Here is a 14,650-nt window from a genome sequence, read left to right on the forward strand (position 1 = left end):
CTCCCGACACTCCAGCCCAGTGACATCACCATTTATTGCTCACATGACCTAGGCCCAACTCAGTCTCATGCAAGTAAATAGCCTGGGCTGCAAGGAGGCCGCGCTTCTCAGCGGATTGCCGATTGGCGGGGGTGCAGGAGTATTAAACACTTGGAAAACCCCCTTTAAAAACGCAGAACAAAAGGGTGTTTACTCACAGCAGGTTTTTCCACCCTTGAGGTCACTGGTGATTTTTTCCCAGCCATTTTTTTTTTTACCCTGCTTGAAAAAAATTCCAGTGCCAGCCCGTGTTGTATTTTTTTTTTATACCAATGTATTTTCCCCGTGCTGCGCTACGAGACATTAGGGGGCACATACTTTCCTATTTAAATAGAAATGCTAGGCATACAAAAAAAATAACGCAAGGTAGTAAAATAAACTGTATGGGTAAAAACGACCCAAAAACCTAAGGACACAAACCCTGTGCGGCCGCCCCTTAAAGGGGATGGAGGTGGTGGATTCTCTGTGTAACACCAGGACACTCAGCAAGAATAGACGACACCTTCTGTCGCTCCCCTTTTATTTCACTTGCATAGAAGGTAAAGCAGAGACCCCCGCGCTGCATCTCTCGGCCCCCCCTCCCCGGCTACATGTACGACAGCAAGCGAGGGTTAATAAAGCCAGAATCTATATATATATATTTTTTTTATTCTCAAAAGAAATAAATGCATCTTAAAACACTCGCCCTTCCAGCCGCCTTCCAGACCTTGCGTTTTGACCCTTTCAGCACTGGAAAGAAAAAGGTTAATGGAAGAGGAAAAAAAAATATATATATAAAAAATAACCCACCACAAACAAAACACCCGAACTGTCCCTCGTACCAAAACCCCACTGGCCAAGAACGGTTTTAACCCCTTTGGTCCGCTGGCTGAACGTTGCAGGATTTATCAACAGTCAATTCTTCCGCAGTTTTGAAAAGCTCTGCTTGCTGTGGGTGAATTGAAACGGTCTACAATAGTACATACACCTGCATCAACAGGATATTTTTTTTTTGCTTCTGAACGTAAGCAAGTGTTTTCATTCCCTGGCAGCAAGAAGAGATGTTGAAAATGGAGAGGAATGAAATGATAAGGTGTCTTAGAAAGTTGTGTAACTTCATTAGCTGAGTTTACAGCACCGGAAACCCCTTCCATGGCCATGTAGACCTGATGAACGTGTCTAAGAAGTTCTGCAGCAGCTGACAAGAGTCCTCTACATATGGCTGACGTCTCAACCACCCTGGACCTCTCCGCACGTCCTATAAAGCAGCACTGAAAGGGTCCATTCTCTACCGTATCCGCTCCACCGCCACCAACCCCTGCGTATTCACATTGTCTTTGCACTACAGGCGGTCGGAGGGTCCAGGCGAGGCTGTGCTGTGCATAAGGTAGTAATGGGGGAGGGCTGTGATCATCACCCTGGCAACCATCAGATACACTACAGCAGTTCTGGACTCCACTCACTTACACAATTCTGTATCTGAATCTGGGAAAGCTGGGTGACAACCAATCTGGCCTCCATGACACCTGCAAAAAGGAGGGGGGGGGGGGGCTGTCTGGGAAAGCTGAGTGATGTAGAGCCGTGATGGCAGCCATTAGTAATCACCCAGCTTTCCCAGAAACAGAACTAAAAACCGAAATTTAAGCAGTGTTCTAATCTCGTAAAGCATCGGAATATCACTAGGACATGTTACTCTATGATCGATAGGGGGGCCCCACAGATCCTGAGAATGAAGGGGCCACAGCGCTGATATAACATTCAGCAGACTGGACCGGATGGTAAAACCACTGGAGGCCAGTGTGCTGCTATAACATGGTGGCCCCTGCAGTCTCAGGGCCACAGTGCTGCATTAACATGGTGGCCCCTGCAGTCTCAGGGCCACAGTGCTGCTATAACATGGTGGCCCCTGCAGTCTCAGGGCCACAGTGCTGCTATAACATGGTGGCCCCTGCAGTCTCAGGGCCACAGTGCTGCTATAACATGGTGGCCCCTGCAGTCTCAGGGCCACAGTGCTGCTATAACATGGTGGCCCCTGCAGTCTCAGGGCCACAGTGCTGCTATAACATGGTGGCCCCTGCAGTCTCAGGGCCACAGTGCTGCTATAACATGGTGGCCCCTGCAGTCTCAGGGCCACAGTGCTGCTATAACATGGTGGCCCCTGCAGTCTCAGGGCCACAGTGCTGCTATAACATGGTGGCCCCTGCAGTCTCAGGGCCACAGTGCTGCTATAACATGGCGGGGGCTGAGCTTAGGGCCACAGTGCTGCTATAACATGGTGGCCCCTGCAGTCTCAGGGCCACAGTGCTGCTATAACATGGCGGGGGCTGAGCTTAGGGCCACAGTGCTGAGCTTAGGGAAGCAGAGTCTTCCTGTGACTACACGGAGCGCACACAGTAATGAAAGAGCGAGCAAGGTCCTGGAAGCACAAGGTGCGCAGCGCGGCGCGTCCACCTCCGGGATATGGAGCAGGACGTTCTAGAGACCGTGTAGATCTGCTACATATGTACAGGCGGATCGCTGCTCGACGCGGCCGGCAGAGGAGGAGGATTCCCAGCAAGCCACGTCCTCAGCAGCCGCCTGCGTGTATTGCCGCTTGCCGGCCCCCGAGGTACAAAACTCATCAGATTAATATTTTTTTAAAGCGCCTCTTACAAGCACCAGGGCTGGGGGAGGGGGGGGTGTCCAAACATAGGGGCTGCGCTGGCATCCAGTAGAGGCAGATTTTTGGGGTGCAGGTTGAGGGACTGTGTTCGGTCCGTCTGCACCGTTTTTCAGTGAACCGCGTCCTTGCATGAAGAATAGGAGTAAATAATAAATTAAAATCCAAGTCATTTGTCCCTTCAGGCGGAGTTCCCCCATTCGGAGCGCCCCTCCGACGACCCATTCTGGACTTTTTTCACTTTCTTGATGCCCTCTGTGGATCCTGTGGTCGTCACTCTGAAATAGCATGGAAAGGTGAGGGTTAAAGACCGAGCGAAAGTAAATAAAGCCGCCGCGACTCGCTAATAGTCTGTTCTGTCAACTAATCACCGTTTTCAAGATCTCTGCTTGCTGTCCATAAGAGCACTTGTGTCTAGCTGATAACCCATCCAGACCCCATAAATCTCAAAATGTTCTACAGTGTTTTTAGGCCTTGAAGAAAACATCACGTCTGGAAAAGCTTGCCGTCAGTGAATTGAAATATTCTTGTTTGCATCCTGAGGGCGGAAGCTTCTCACAGCAGAAGGTTTGTTACAACTGTACCCAAACTAACACATCAGCGGCACAAATCTCTCTCCTGTCCTGGTTAGGGACCTTCATGTTTACTTCCAGATGCTGGAATCACCGTGCTGACCGTGTACTTCTCACAGCTGAGTGTTTGTTACAATGTATCGAGTCTAGAAAATCCACAGCAGCAGCACAGATCGCTCCTGTCCTGACAGTTTGTTACAATGTATCAGTCCAAAGACTGGATACAGGTCAGGATGGGCATCAGCCTCTGGATGTAAACAAGAATGTTCCCAGTCACTGATAGCAAGCAGAGATCTTGGAGATGGTGATTAATTGACATGGGGAGTATATCTGGTGTTTGACCCCAGCACATGGCTGCAGGAAGAGGAGAAAACTATGCAGAACGTCACTTAAGCCCAAGAAGAAACTTGGGCGGCAGCCACTGTGTGTGTATATACAGCGGCTGCAGAAACCAGGCACGTATGACGCTTTGATGTTGGAAGAAACAGGACCGAGCTGCCTAAACTAGGACTTCTGACCGGGCGGACACTGAACAGACACCCGGACGGGGCCGGACTCTACCTGGGGGGGAAGGGGAAGGAGCCAAACCCCCTCTGCTGGAGGAGAGACTCAGGATCTCCTTCCATAGATGTGAGGACCTGAGGATGAAGGTCACATTATAAAAGGCATGGTCCCAGACATCTCACCCACCAGCAATGGAGTGAGGTCTCATGGTCAGCCACCAGAAATGGAGTGAGGTCTCATGGTCAGCCACCAGCAATGGAGTGAGGTCTCATGGTCAGCCACCAGCAATGGAGTGAGGTCTCATGGTCAGCCACCAGCAATGGAGTGAGGTCTCATGGTCAGCCACCAGCAATAGAGTGAGGTCTCATGGTCAGCCACCAGCAATAGAGTGAGGTCTCATGGTCAGCCACCAGCAATGGAGTGAGGTCTCATGGTCAGCCACCAGCAAGTGAGTGAGGTCTCATGGTCAGCCACCAGCAAGTGAGTGAGGTCTCATGGTCAGCCACCAGCAAGTGAGTGAGGTCTCATGGTCAGCCACCAGCAAGTGAGTGAGGTCTCATGGTCAGCCACCAGCAAGTGAGTGAGGTCTCATGGTCAGCCACCAGCAAGTGAGTGAGGTCTCATGGTCAGCCACCAGCAAGTGAGTGAGGTCTCATGGTCAGCCACCAGCAATTGAGTGAGGTCTCATGGTCACCCACCAAAGTAGTGAGGTCTCATGGTCACGCACCACCAAAGTAGTAAGGTCTCATGGTCACCCACCACCAAAGTAGTGAGGTCTCATGGTCAGCCACCAGCAATTGAGTGAGGTCTCATGGTCACCCACCAAAGTAGTGAGGTCTCATGGTCACGCACCACCAAAGTAGTAAGGTCTCATGGTCACCCACCACCAAAGTAGTGAGGTCTCATGGTCACCCACCACCAAAGTAGTGAGATCTCACGGTCACCTCCTGACCTCACCCACCAGCAATGTAGTGAGGTCTCACGGTCACCTCCTGACCTCACCCATCACCAATGTAGTGAGGTCTCATGGTCACCTCCTGACCTCACCCACCAGCAATGTAGTGAGGTCTCACGGTCACCCACCAGCAATGTAGTGAGATCTCACGGTCACCTCCTGACCTCACCCACCAGCAATGTAGTGAGGTCTCACGGTCACCTCCTGACCTCACCCATCACCAATGTAGTGAGGTCTCATGGTCACCTCCTGACCTCACCCATCACCAATGTAGTGAGGTCTCACGGTCACCCACCAGCAATGTAGTGAGATCTCACGGTCACCTCCTGACCTCACCCACCAGCAATGTAGTGAGGTCTCACGGTCACCCACCAGCAATGTAGTGAGATCTCACGGTCACCTCCTGACCTCACCCACCAGCAATGTAGTGAGTTCTCACGGTCACCCACCACCAATGTAGTGAGGTCTCTGGGTCTTCGGGAGGCTGCAGATTAGTTGGTCTACGGAATCATGCTGAAATGGTGCGAATGGCTGAAAGGCTTCAGGACCAACGTGACACAACTTAAAGGGATTTTCCGGATTTTAATACTGATGGCTTGTCCTCAGGATAGATCAGTACGTAATTGTGGGGTCTGACACCTGGGACCCCTCTCCCCATTCAGCTGTTTGAGGAGATCGCAGCCTTCCAGTGCTGCCGCGTCCTCCTCCTTACCAAGCGCCGTACACTATATAGTGGCCGTACTTGGTATTGCAGCTCAGTCCCATTCACTGGAGTACTGGGGCCTCTTCACACTGATGATGATCGGTAGAGGAGGGGGGGGGGGGTTGACAGGTGTCGGACCCCCACTGATCTGATACTGATGACCTACCCTGAGGATAGGCCAATAAGATCAAAAACTCTGACAACATTTACATGGCTTCGGAATGCGCGTTACTGCGCCACTTTCATCTGCGTGGGCGCTCCCCGTACAGAACTGCTGAACAGGACAGCTCTCAGGGTTGTGCGCAGGCCGGGGAGTAGTCCCATTGACTTTACAAAGCAGGTAGGTGGCCGTACTAATGCAGCTCCCGATATCCCGCTATGCAGTCAACTCTGTGCAAGCGCCGCCACTTTCGACAGAACCGCGGCGACATCCGAAAGGGGAGATACAGAGATCTATAACTTTAGGGAAAACTTTACTGAGAATCATTGAGGTGGGAGGGCCCCTTTATATAATATGTCCCGAGATAAGTGGCACAAGGGGCCTGGCGGCTTCTTATCCCCCTGCCGCCGTAATCTGGTCTAATGACTGTGGTCATTCAGTCCTGATAGGCTGTAACACGCCTGTCCTCACCGGCTCCAGCACACCCAGTATCCCCCAGTAACACCCCGGGCTCCGACACTGGTGTCTTCTACTCACACGGCCTCCATTTCCAGGTCGTCCATGTCCTCGTCCTGGGGAAGCTGCAGGTACGGGTTGTCACACGCCGGCCGGAATTTGTACCCGGTCAACACGAAGAAGACGAAGGTGGCCAATTCATTGAGAAGCTGCAGGAAAATCAGGGCATTATTTATGGGTCCCAAATCTTCACCATTTCTGCTTGCTGTCACTGAATGTGACCACAGAAGCTAAGAGAGTTTGTTACAGTTGTGTCAAGCCCACACCATCCTCTGCGAGCTAAACACAGCAGAAGTGCAAATCTCTCAACTGTGCGGATGGTTTGTTACAATGTAACAGCGCACTCGTTACAAATGTATCAGTCTGGAGGACTGGATGCAACTGTAACAAACTCTCAGCTGTGAAAAAAGAATTGGATAAGAACGGGTATTCATCATCGGCATGTGCACAAACATATTTCTATTTTCGCACAGGTAGCAGAGATGTTGTAAATGGTAAGGAACTGCACTGCATTACTCATCAGTGAAGAGGCCTTAGAGAACACCGCAGGCACTGAGCTGGGGGGCACCTACCTGGTACATCCACTTCCACTGGAATGGGACTGCTAACTTGATGACTAAGGCAATGATCCGGGTGAAGTATATGAAGCAGACGACCTGCGGCAAAAGAGGAGAAATTGGGAGATATGAGCGGTATCCTTGCCATCTGCAGGGTGGGCCCGTCCCGTAGAGCAGCGCTCCGGCCCCCCACCCCGTCTGCGCTGCCATCTCTGAGAGGCACATGTCAGCCTGCGGATCTGGGATTAATCTGCCTGAGAGGAATTTATGACATCCACTTAATAGATTGCTCCCTGAGCTGCATCTCAAGGACCCACCGCCATCTCACAGATAGATGAAAGTAATGCAATTACTGCAGGAGCCAACTATCCATCCCCACTGCCATCCTCATCATCCTTGGGGGGGGGCAAGAGCGTCAATGTCACTCCTGGGAGAGGGTGGAAAACGGGCGAGACTAACGAGGGAGGTTTATCAAAAATCTGTAGAACGGGGATGAAAATAACTGTAGTATTATAGTAGTTATATTCTTGTACATAGGAGGCAGTATTATAGTAGTTATAGTCTTGTACATAGGAGCAGTATTATAGTAGTTATATTCTTGTACATAGGAGGCAGTATTATAGTAGTTATATTCTTGTACATAGGAGGCAGTATTATAGTAGTTATATTCTTGTACATAGGAGCAGTATTATAGTAGTTATATTCTTGTACATGGGAGCAGTATTATAGTAGTTATATTCTTGTACATAGGAGCAGTATTATAGTAGTTATATTCTTGTACATAGGAGCAGTATTATAGTAGTTATATTCTTGTACATAGGAGCAGTATTATAGTAGTTATATTCTTGTACATAGGAGCAGTATTATAGTAGTTATATTCTTGTACATAGGAGCAGTATTATAGTAGTTATATTCTTGTACATAGGAGCAGTATTATAGTAGTTATATTCTTGTACATAGGAGCAGTATTATAGTAGTTATATTCTTGTACATAGGAGCAGTATTATAGTAGTCATATTCTTGTACATAGGAGCAGTATTATAGTAGTTATATTCTTGTACATAGGAGCAGTATTATAGTAGTTATATTCTTGTACATAGGAGCAGTATTATAGTAGTTATATTCTTGTACATAGGAGGCAGTATTATAGTAGTTATATTCTTGTACATAGGAGGCAGTATTATAGTAGTTATATTCTTGTACATAGGAGGCAGTATTATAGTAGTTATATTCTTGTACATAGGAGGCAGTATTATAGTAGTTATATTCTTGTACATAGGAGGCAGTATTATAGTAGTTATATTCTTGTACATAGGAGCAGTATTATAGTAGTTATATTCTTGTACATAGGAGGCAGTATTATAGTAGTTATATTCTTGTACATAGGAGGCAGTATTATAGTAGTTATATTCTTGTACATAGGAGGCAGTATTATAGTAGTTATATTCTTGTACATAGGAGGCAGTATTATAGTAGTTATATTCTTGTACATAGGAGGCAGTATTATAGTAGTTATATTCTTGTACATAGGAGCAGTATTATAGTAGTTATATTCTTGTACATAGGAGCAGTATTATAGTAGTTATATTCTTGTACATAGGAGGCAGTATTATAGTAGTCATATTCTTGTACATAGGAGGCAGTATTATAGTAGTTATATAATTGCACAGAGGGGGCAGTATTATAGTAGTTATATAATTGCACAGAGGGGGCAGTATTATAGTAGTTATATAATTGCACAGAGGGGGCAGTATTATAGTAGTTATATTCTTGTACATAGGAGCAGTATTATAGTAGTTATATACTTGCACACAGGGGGCAGTATTATAGTAGTTATATAATTGCACACAGGGGGCAGTATTATAGTAGTTATATAATTGCACACAGGGGGCAGTATTATAGTAGTTATATAATTGCACACAGGGGGCAGTATTATAGTAGTTATATAATTGCACAGAGGGGGCAGTATTATAGTAGTTATATTCTTGTACATAGGAGCAGTATTATAGTAGTTATATACTTGCACACGGGGCAGTATTATAGTAGTTATATAATTGCACAGAGGGGGCAGTATTATAGTAGTTATATTCTTGTACATAGGAGGCAGTATTATAGTAGTTATATTCTTGTACATAGGAGCAGTATTATAGTAATTATATTCCTGTACATAGGAGCAGTATTATAGTAGATATATTCTTGTACATAGGAGCAGTATTATAGTAGTTATATCCCTGTACATAGGAGCAGTATTATAGTAGGTATATTATTGTACATAGGAGCAGTATTATAGTAGTAATATTCTTGTACATAGGAGCAGTATTATAGTAGTAATATTCTTGTACATAGGAGCAGTATTATAGTAGTTATATTCCTGTACATAGGAGCAGTATTATAGTAGTTATATTCTTGTACATAGGAGCAGTATCATAGTAGTTATATTCTTGCACATAGGAGCAGTATTATAGTAGTTATATACTTGCACACAGGGGGCAGTATAATAACAGTATACAGTAGGCCTGAACCTTCCACATCTCATTTTGTGACTTCCAACCCATCTATTGCTGAAGTAAGAAAACACCTAAGCCCATATTGTAGCAGACCCGATCAGCTCAGTTATTACACTGGGTTTTTTGGCTGCTGGATTACTCCATCTTCTCGTTCCCGTCTTACTCACCATTACATAGTAGTGTCTGAAAAGCTTCAGTTTCGCCAAGTTGATAGCAGCTGACAAAAAGAAGAAACATGACAAGTGATGAGGAGGGTAATGTCAGACTCGTCCTCACAATCTGCTGGATGCAAATAATTACAGGCTTTTCCAGGCTGTGCACGTAACGTGGCGGGGCCATGAGCGCCTGGTTACTATTTGGTGGCACTGAGTAACCCTCCAAGAGGCGGCTATTGAATGTGGTACTAAAAATTTCCTTGGGAGACAGCGAGCCAGAGATTATGTGTCTTATGTCTGATAATCACTATGATCAAACATGGAGGCTGCTTACAGTCTGATGTCCAGCATGTCAAGAAATGGTTAAAAAAATATATATACAGACAAAATACACAGGTTCAAATACCAGAGCTACTTAAAGAGGAATTCCACCTTAAATTATCCCCCGACCATCCAGCTCCATATAAGGTGGAGTTCTCCTTTAACCAGTGCGTCCATGATCAGATCCCAGAAGTAATGTCAATTCTCCAGAGGGCCGATTAGTGCACTGATGAGATCCATACTTGTCACGTTCTGCTTCACTAATTGAACAACTCAAAGCTGCCAAAAAATCCTTTAAGAAAACAGCGAGCTGAGGAGGGGCAGCTGGGAGATCTCCGGACTCGGTGGGGCCATGTGGAGATTGTCTCATGTTGATGTCCTGGTGCTTCAAGGCTCTCGTTCAGAGTATTGCACTTCAGAGCAGAAGTAACAGCCGACGACGAAATGATTTATTGTGCGGGCATCGAGCTGAGCGCCAGTATACCAGGTAGTCCTAGTGCCTGATCCCTATGCAAACCAGCCCCCCATAACCATACAGACCACAGTGCCCCCTAAGTGTCCGCCATGTTATCCATCACAGCCCCCCATAACCATACAGACCACAGTGCCCCCAAAGAGTCCGCCATGTTATCCATCACAGCCCCCCATAACGATACAGACCACAGTGCCCCCAAAGAGTCCATCATGTTATTCATCACAGCCCCCCATAACCAGAGTCCTCCATGTTATTCATCACAGCCCCCATAACCATACAGACCACAGTGCCCCCAAAGAGTCCACCATGTTATTCATCACAGCCCCCCATAACCATACAGACCACAGTGCCCCCAGAGTCCTCCATGTTATTCATCACAGCCCCCTCCCCATAACCATACAGACCACAGTGCCCCCAAAGAGTCCATCATGTTATTCATCACAGCCCCCTCCCCATAACCATACAGACCACAGTGCCCCCAAAGAGTCCATCATGTTATTCATCACAGCCCCCCATAACCATACAGACCACAGTGCCCCCAGAGTCCTCCATGTTATTCATCACAGCCCCCTCCCCATAACCATACAGACCACAGTGCCCCCAAAGAGTCCGCCATGTTATCCATCACAGCCCCCCATAACCATACAGACCACAGTGCCCCCAGAGTCCACCATGTTATCCATCACAGCCCCCCATAACCATACAAACCAGTGCCCCCAAAGAGTCCGCCATGTTATCCATCACAGCCCCCCATAACCATACAGACCACAGTGCCCCCAGAGTCCGCCATGTTATCCATCACAGCCCCCCATAACCATACAGACCACAGTGCCCCCAGAGTCCGCCATGTTATCCATCACAGCCCCCATAACCATACAGACCACAGTGCCCCAGAGCCAGACTTGTTACCCATAAAAGCTCCTCATAATCATGCCACCCACAGCACCCTCATACCAACCAGCGACTGTATCCCCCATAACAGTTCCAACCACTGTACAATCAGTACAGCCCCCCGTAACCACACAGACCACAGTGCCCCATAACAGCGCCAACCACTATACCACCATCACAACCAGCCACATTGCCCCTCGGAACTCCCAAAAGTACAGATTAATCTTCTAGGCAATCCAAAATAAGGGGTCAGTCAAAACGTTCAGGGTTCGTCTATATGCAGGAGCAAGTTATAAAAGACATTAGCGGGTGCGTTATATCCACTTGTTATTATGGAAGGAAGGGAAACCAGGAGGTCTGTAAATGTGGGCCCCTCACTAAATCCAGGGCCCGTTCACATCAAATCCACTAAACACATTTCGCCTCCAGTTTTTGTCATTTAAGGTCTTGTAACCACGTTCGCATGCTCCAGAAAAAAAAAAAAGTGACCGCGCCACGGAAAGAAATCATCCATGAGAACGAGCACATTCGATTTTCTTGCCCCTCTAATCCTTGTGCAGCGGATTTCAGAAGGCGATGTGTGAACAGACCCATGATGTGGACAGTCCGTGGCCCTGTATTGTGGAGGGACGGGTGCGACAATCTAACAAACGCTTACCGAAGGAATTGCCTAAAATGTAATTGCGGCGGACGCAAGGTCCACGTCTCCTGCACTAGACCCTTATGGACAGGGAGTCTGGTAGTATAGATGACGGCATGACTGTATGGATCATCACACCCATCATTCCTCCAGCACAGCTGACAGCACACACCCAGCATCCTTCCTAATTAACCCTCGCTCTTGGAAAACCTCGTGGAACGACGCGCTGCCAGATGACAGTAAATAAAACGCAGCAGCCGCTGTCGAAGTGTCCGCGCCAATGGAAGTAATGGAGGTTGTGTTTACGTGTGCAAACATGTGGTGTCCCGGGGTCACAGCGTCAGGCGGGGGAACAGCAAGCAGCCCTTATATAGACAGGTCAGGGAGAGGTATGTGACGGCACAGATCTGCTACCTAAACCAAGATTATTAATTACATCCCGAGACCAGGCAGGCTACATGTAGTGATGGCGCACACGGTCGGCCATCTTCAAGGACCGTCACATGACACGTTTCACAGTCAATAGCTAAAACCACTGAGAAATTTGGCAATTACTACATTTAGAGGGGATTTTCATTAAATCCCTGTAGAATGATAAGTTGGACTTGATGCATCAGATCACTGCTTGCTGTCAGTGAATATGAGCATGCTTCTTTACATTCAAACCCGAGTAGTGCAAATACTTCTCTTCTTTGCTACAATTGTATCCGCCCCAGAGAAGCCCCTGTGGCTTCTGGACTGATACACTGTAACAAACTATCAGGACAGGAGAGAGCTGTAGGCAGCCGATCTGCTGAATGGATACAATTGTAACAAACCCTCTGCTGTGAGAAGTATCAGGTCAGCAGGGAAATCAAGAAAACGGTGAGGGACTGAAGCAAAGGATATTACCGTATTTTATATTGATGTAACGCGTTCTCCGTGTTAAAGGGTCCCCCCGCAATCAGCTGAAGGCAAGCGTTCAAGTCTCCTACAGCGCCTCCACTGGAGTCCTTAAGTATTACACGGTCCTGACTGAAATCTATGGGAGAGGAGTGGTCCTCCAGAGGTTTTAGTAGCTGGCGACCCTCCTGAAGATGGGCCCCTCTAACGCAGACGACCCCTTAAGGTTATTCTGAGCCAGGTAATAAAAGCCCCTTTAACAGGACAGCAGGTCCTTCCAGGCACGGGAACGATAGAAAACGGAAGAGCTGCAGTCCCCCATTCCCTGATGCAGTGAAGCCTCATCTCCCAGCATGCCCTGACAGCCGATGACATGCTGAGAGTTGTAGTTATGCGCCAGCCGACTTCTAGGGCGTGTGTAAGCCGTCTACGATGCTGCACTATAGCCCCCACCGCCTTCCGGCCATTATTCCAGAAGCCACAATGCACTAACGCGCCATTACCATCCAATCACCCTTGTAGGAGTAAACATGTCTGACTTCAGCCCCGGGAGACGTCTTCATATCTACTCCAATCATTCTGCACTCCCAGCCGCCCCCAATTACCGGGGGTGTCATTAATGGCCACAAAGACCATTAAATCAGCGTCAGCGATCGATAGCTGGCTGCCAGCATAGAAAGGGTGGAGCGGGCACTGCAGGATGACGGGCACGTGTCTGCAGGGGAGAGAAAGGGTTACGCTGGCTCCGGCAGAGACCTACAGGATGGATGCATTTTCCCAGCGACACCTCACAAAAAAACAATGGCGGCAATTTATATTCATGGTGTAAAGCTGTAGAAGGTGCACAGCTGCTAACGGCTCCCTGTAGGTGATGTGTCGGTACAAACCGTCATAAATCATTTCACAGCCAAGACTGTGGGGCTGGTGGGACTACAGGGCGGTAGAAGGGGGCACCGTATGCTCAGCCTGGGCACGGTGGCACACACTTCTGTACCCACTGCATTGCTCCAAGGCATCTAAAGTAGAATAAAACGAAGCAATCTTATTAAAAATATCCTACCGTTTGGTGTACACGGCTGCTATGCAGATTCAAGCGTTGCCATGGTTACACAGCAAATGTATATACAACAAATTTGTTTTGTTTTTCAATTTAGAGACTTCTTAAGTCTGAACAATAAAATCAATTGTTGCAAAAGTCTTTATACCCTTTAAAATGAATCATTATTTCAATTTAAAAGGCAATGAAGACATGCAGATTAGGGTGCTCTGTCCCCAAGGAGAGATAGCACCCCCCAAAAGACAAGAGTCACATACAACGGAGGAGCTGGCGATGGGCTGTGGGGGGCACGAGAATCGTCTGTGGACCAGAAGTGTGTGAATAGGACATCTGAGGGTCGGTGCAATCTGGAAAGGGTTTGCACTATGCTGCAATATGATGACCTACAGAGCTGTACAAGAATGACAATGCCTTGGGGTAAAAGCAAAGGACACTTGGGGGCAGTGACCCTTGGACACCTGTGCCCGCCACATCACTTCCATCAACCAAACTCTGCAAGGTACAGGTGCCAACGTGTTTGTATTCTCCAGACACAGATCCTGTGCCGATGACGCATTCTTGGAGTGCATAATACACCGTGTTATACACAAGCTGCAGCCATGGAAGACAAACAATCCCCGGCTCAATCTCCATGCATCTGGCCCCTGTGATTAAGTGGATGCGCTGCACAACATGGCTGCGCCTGCACATCGCCACCTGGTGGAGAAGAACTGATTTACATCAGCAATGCAGCAGCACAAGGTGATGCCTGCTGGGCCAGAGGCTGCGGCAATGACCCGGCTTCTTACAAGGAGCCCATAGCATAAGGCCATCAGCACTGAGGATGCACTAATGTCAGCACATAAGAGACTTACCTTTCCCATCTGTTGCAGACGCTTCCTGGAGATGACGGATGGACCTGGTTGGAAAGAGAGAAAGCAACAGTAAGCAGAGGAGAAGTGTAATCTGACAGAAATGACAAATCACTAACTGTAGCCGGCCTGTGGTCCCACTAACCAGAGCTGTGTGCTGCTGTGAAACTACAACTCCCAGCATGCAACATGCTTGGCTGTTCTTCTAACTCCTATAGAAGTGAACA

General features: G+C 47.8%; 1 protein-coding gene across 8 annotated transcripts in view; it reads right to left on the minus strand.

The window, feature by feature from the left end:
* Window positions 1-285: 285 nt before the first annotated feature.
* Window positions 286-14,650, minus strand: part of GPR107 (G protein-coupled receptor 107) — a 31,663-nt gene continuing 17,298 nt past the window's right edge. For all 8 annotated transcript variants that reach the window (XM_040406234.1, XM_040406233.1, XM_040406232.1 and 5 more), the window contains exons 15-19: window positions 14,427-14,470; window positions 9,319-9,368; window positions 6,660-6,743; window positions 6,109-6,236; window positions 286-2,955 (exon numbers count right to left, since the gene is read on the minus strand). In XM_040406234.1, the coding sequence (XP_040262168.1) occupies window positions 2,859-2,955; window positions 6,109-6,236; window positions 6,660-6,743; window positions 9,319-9,368; window positions 14,427-14,470 (403 nt within the window). In that variant the 3' untranslated portion in view covers window positions 286-2,858. The remainder of the gene's footprint in view (window positions 2,956-6,108; window positions 6,237-6,659; window positions 6,744-9,318; window positions 9,369-14,426; window positions 14,471-14,650) is intronic.

Source organism: Bufo bufo, chromosome 8 (genome assembly GCF_905171765.1).
Source record: "Bufo bufo chromosome 8, aBufBuf1.1, whole genome shotgun sequence".
NCBI lineage: Eukaryota > Metazoa > Chordata > Amphibia > Anura > Bufonidae > Bufo > Bufo bufo.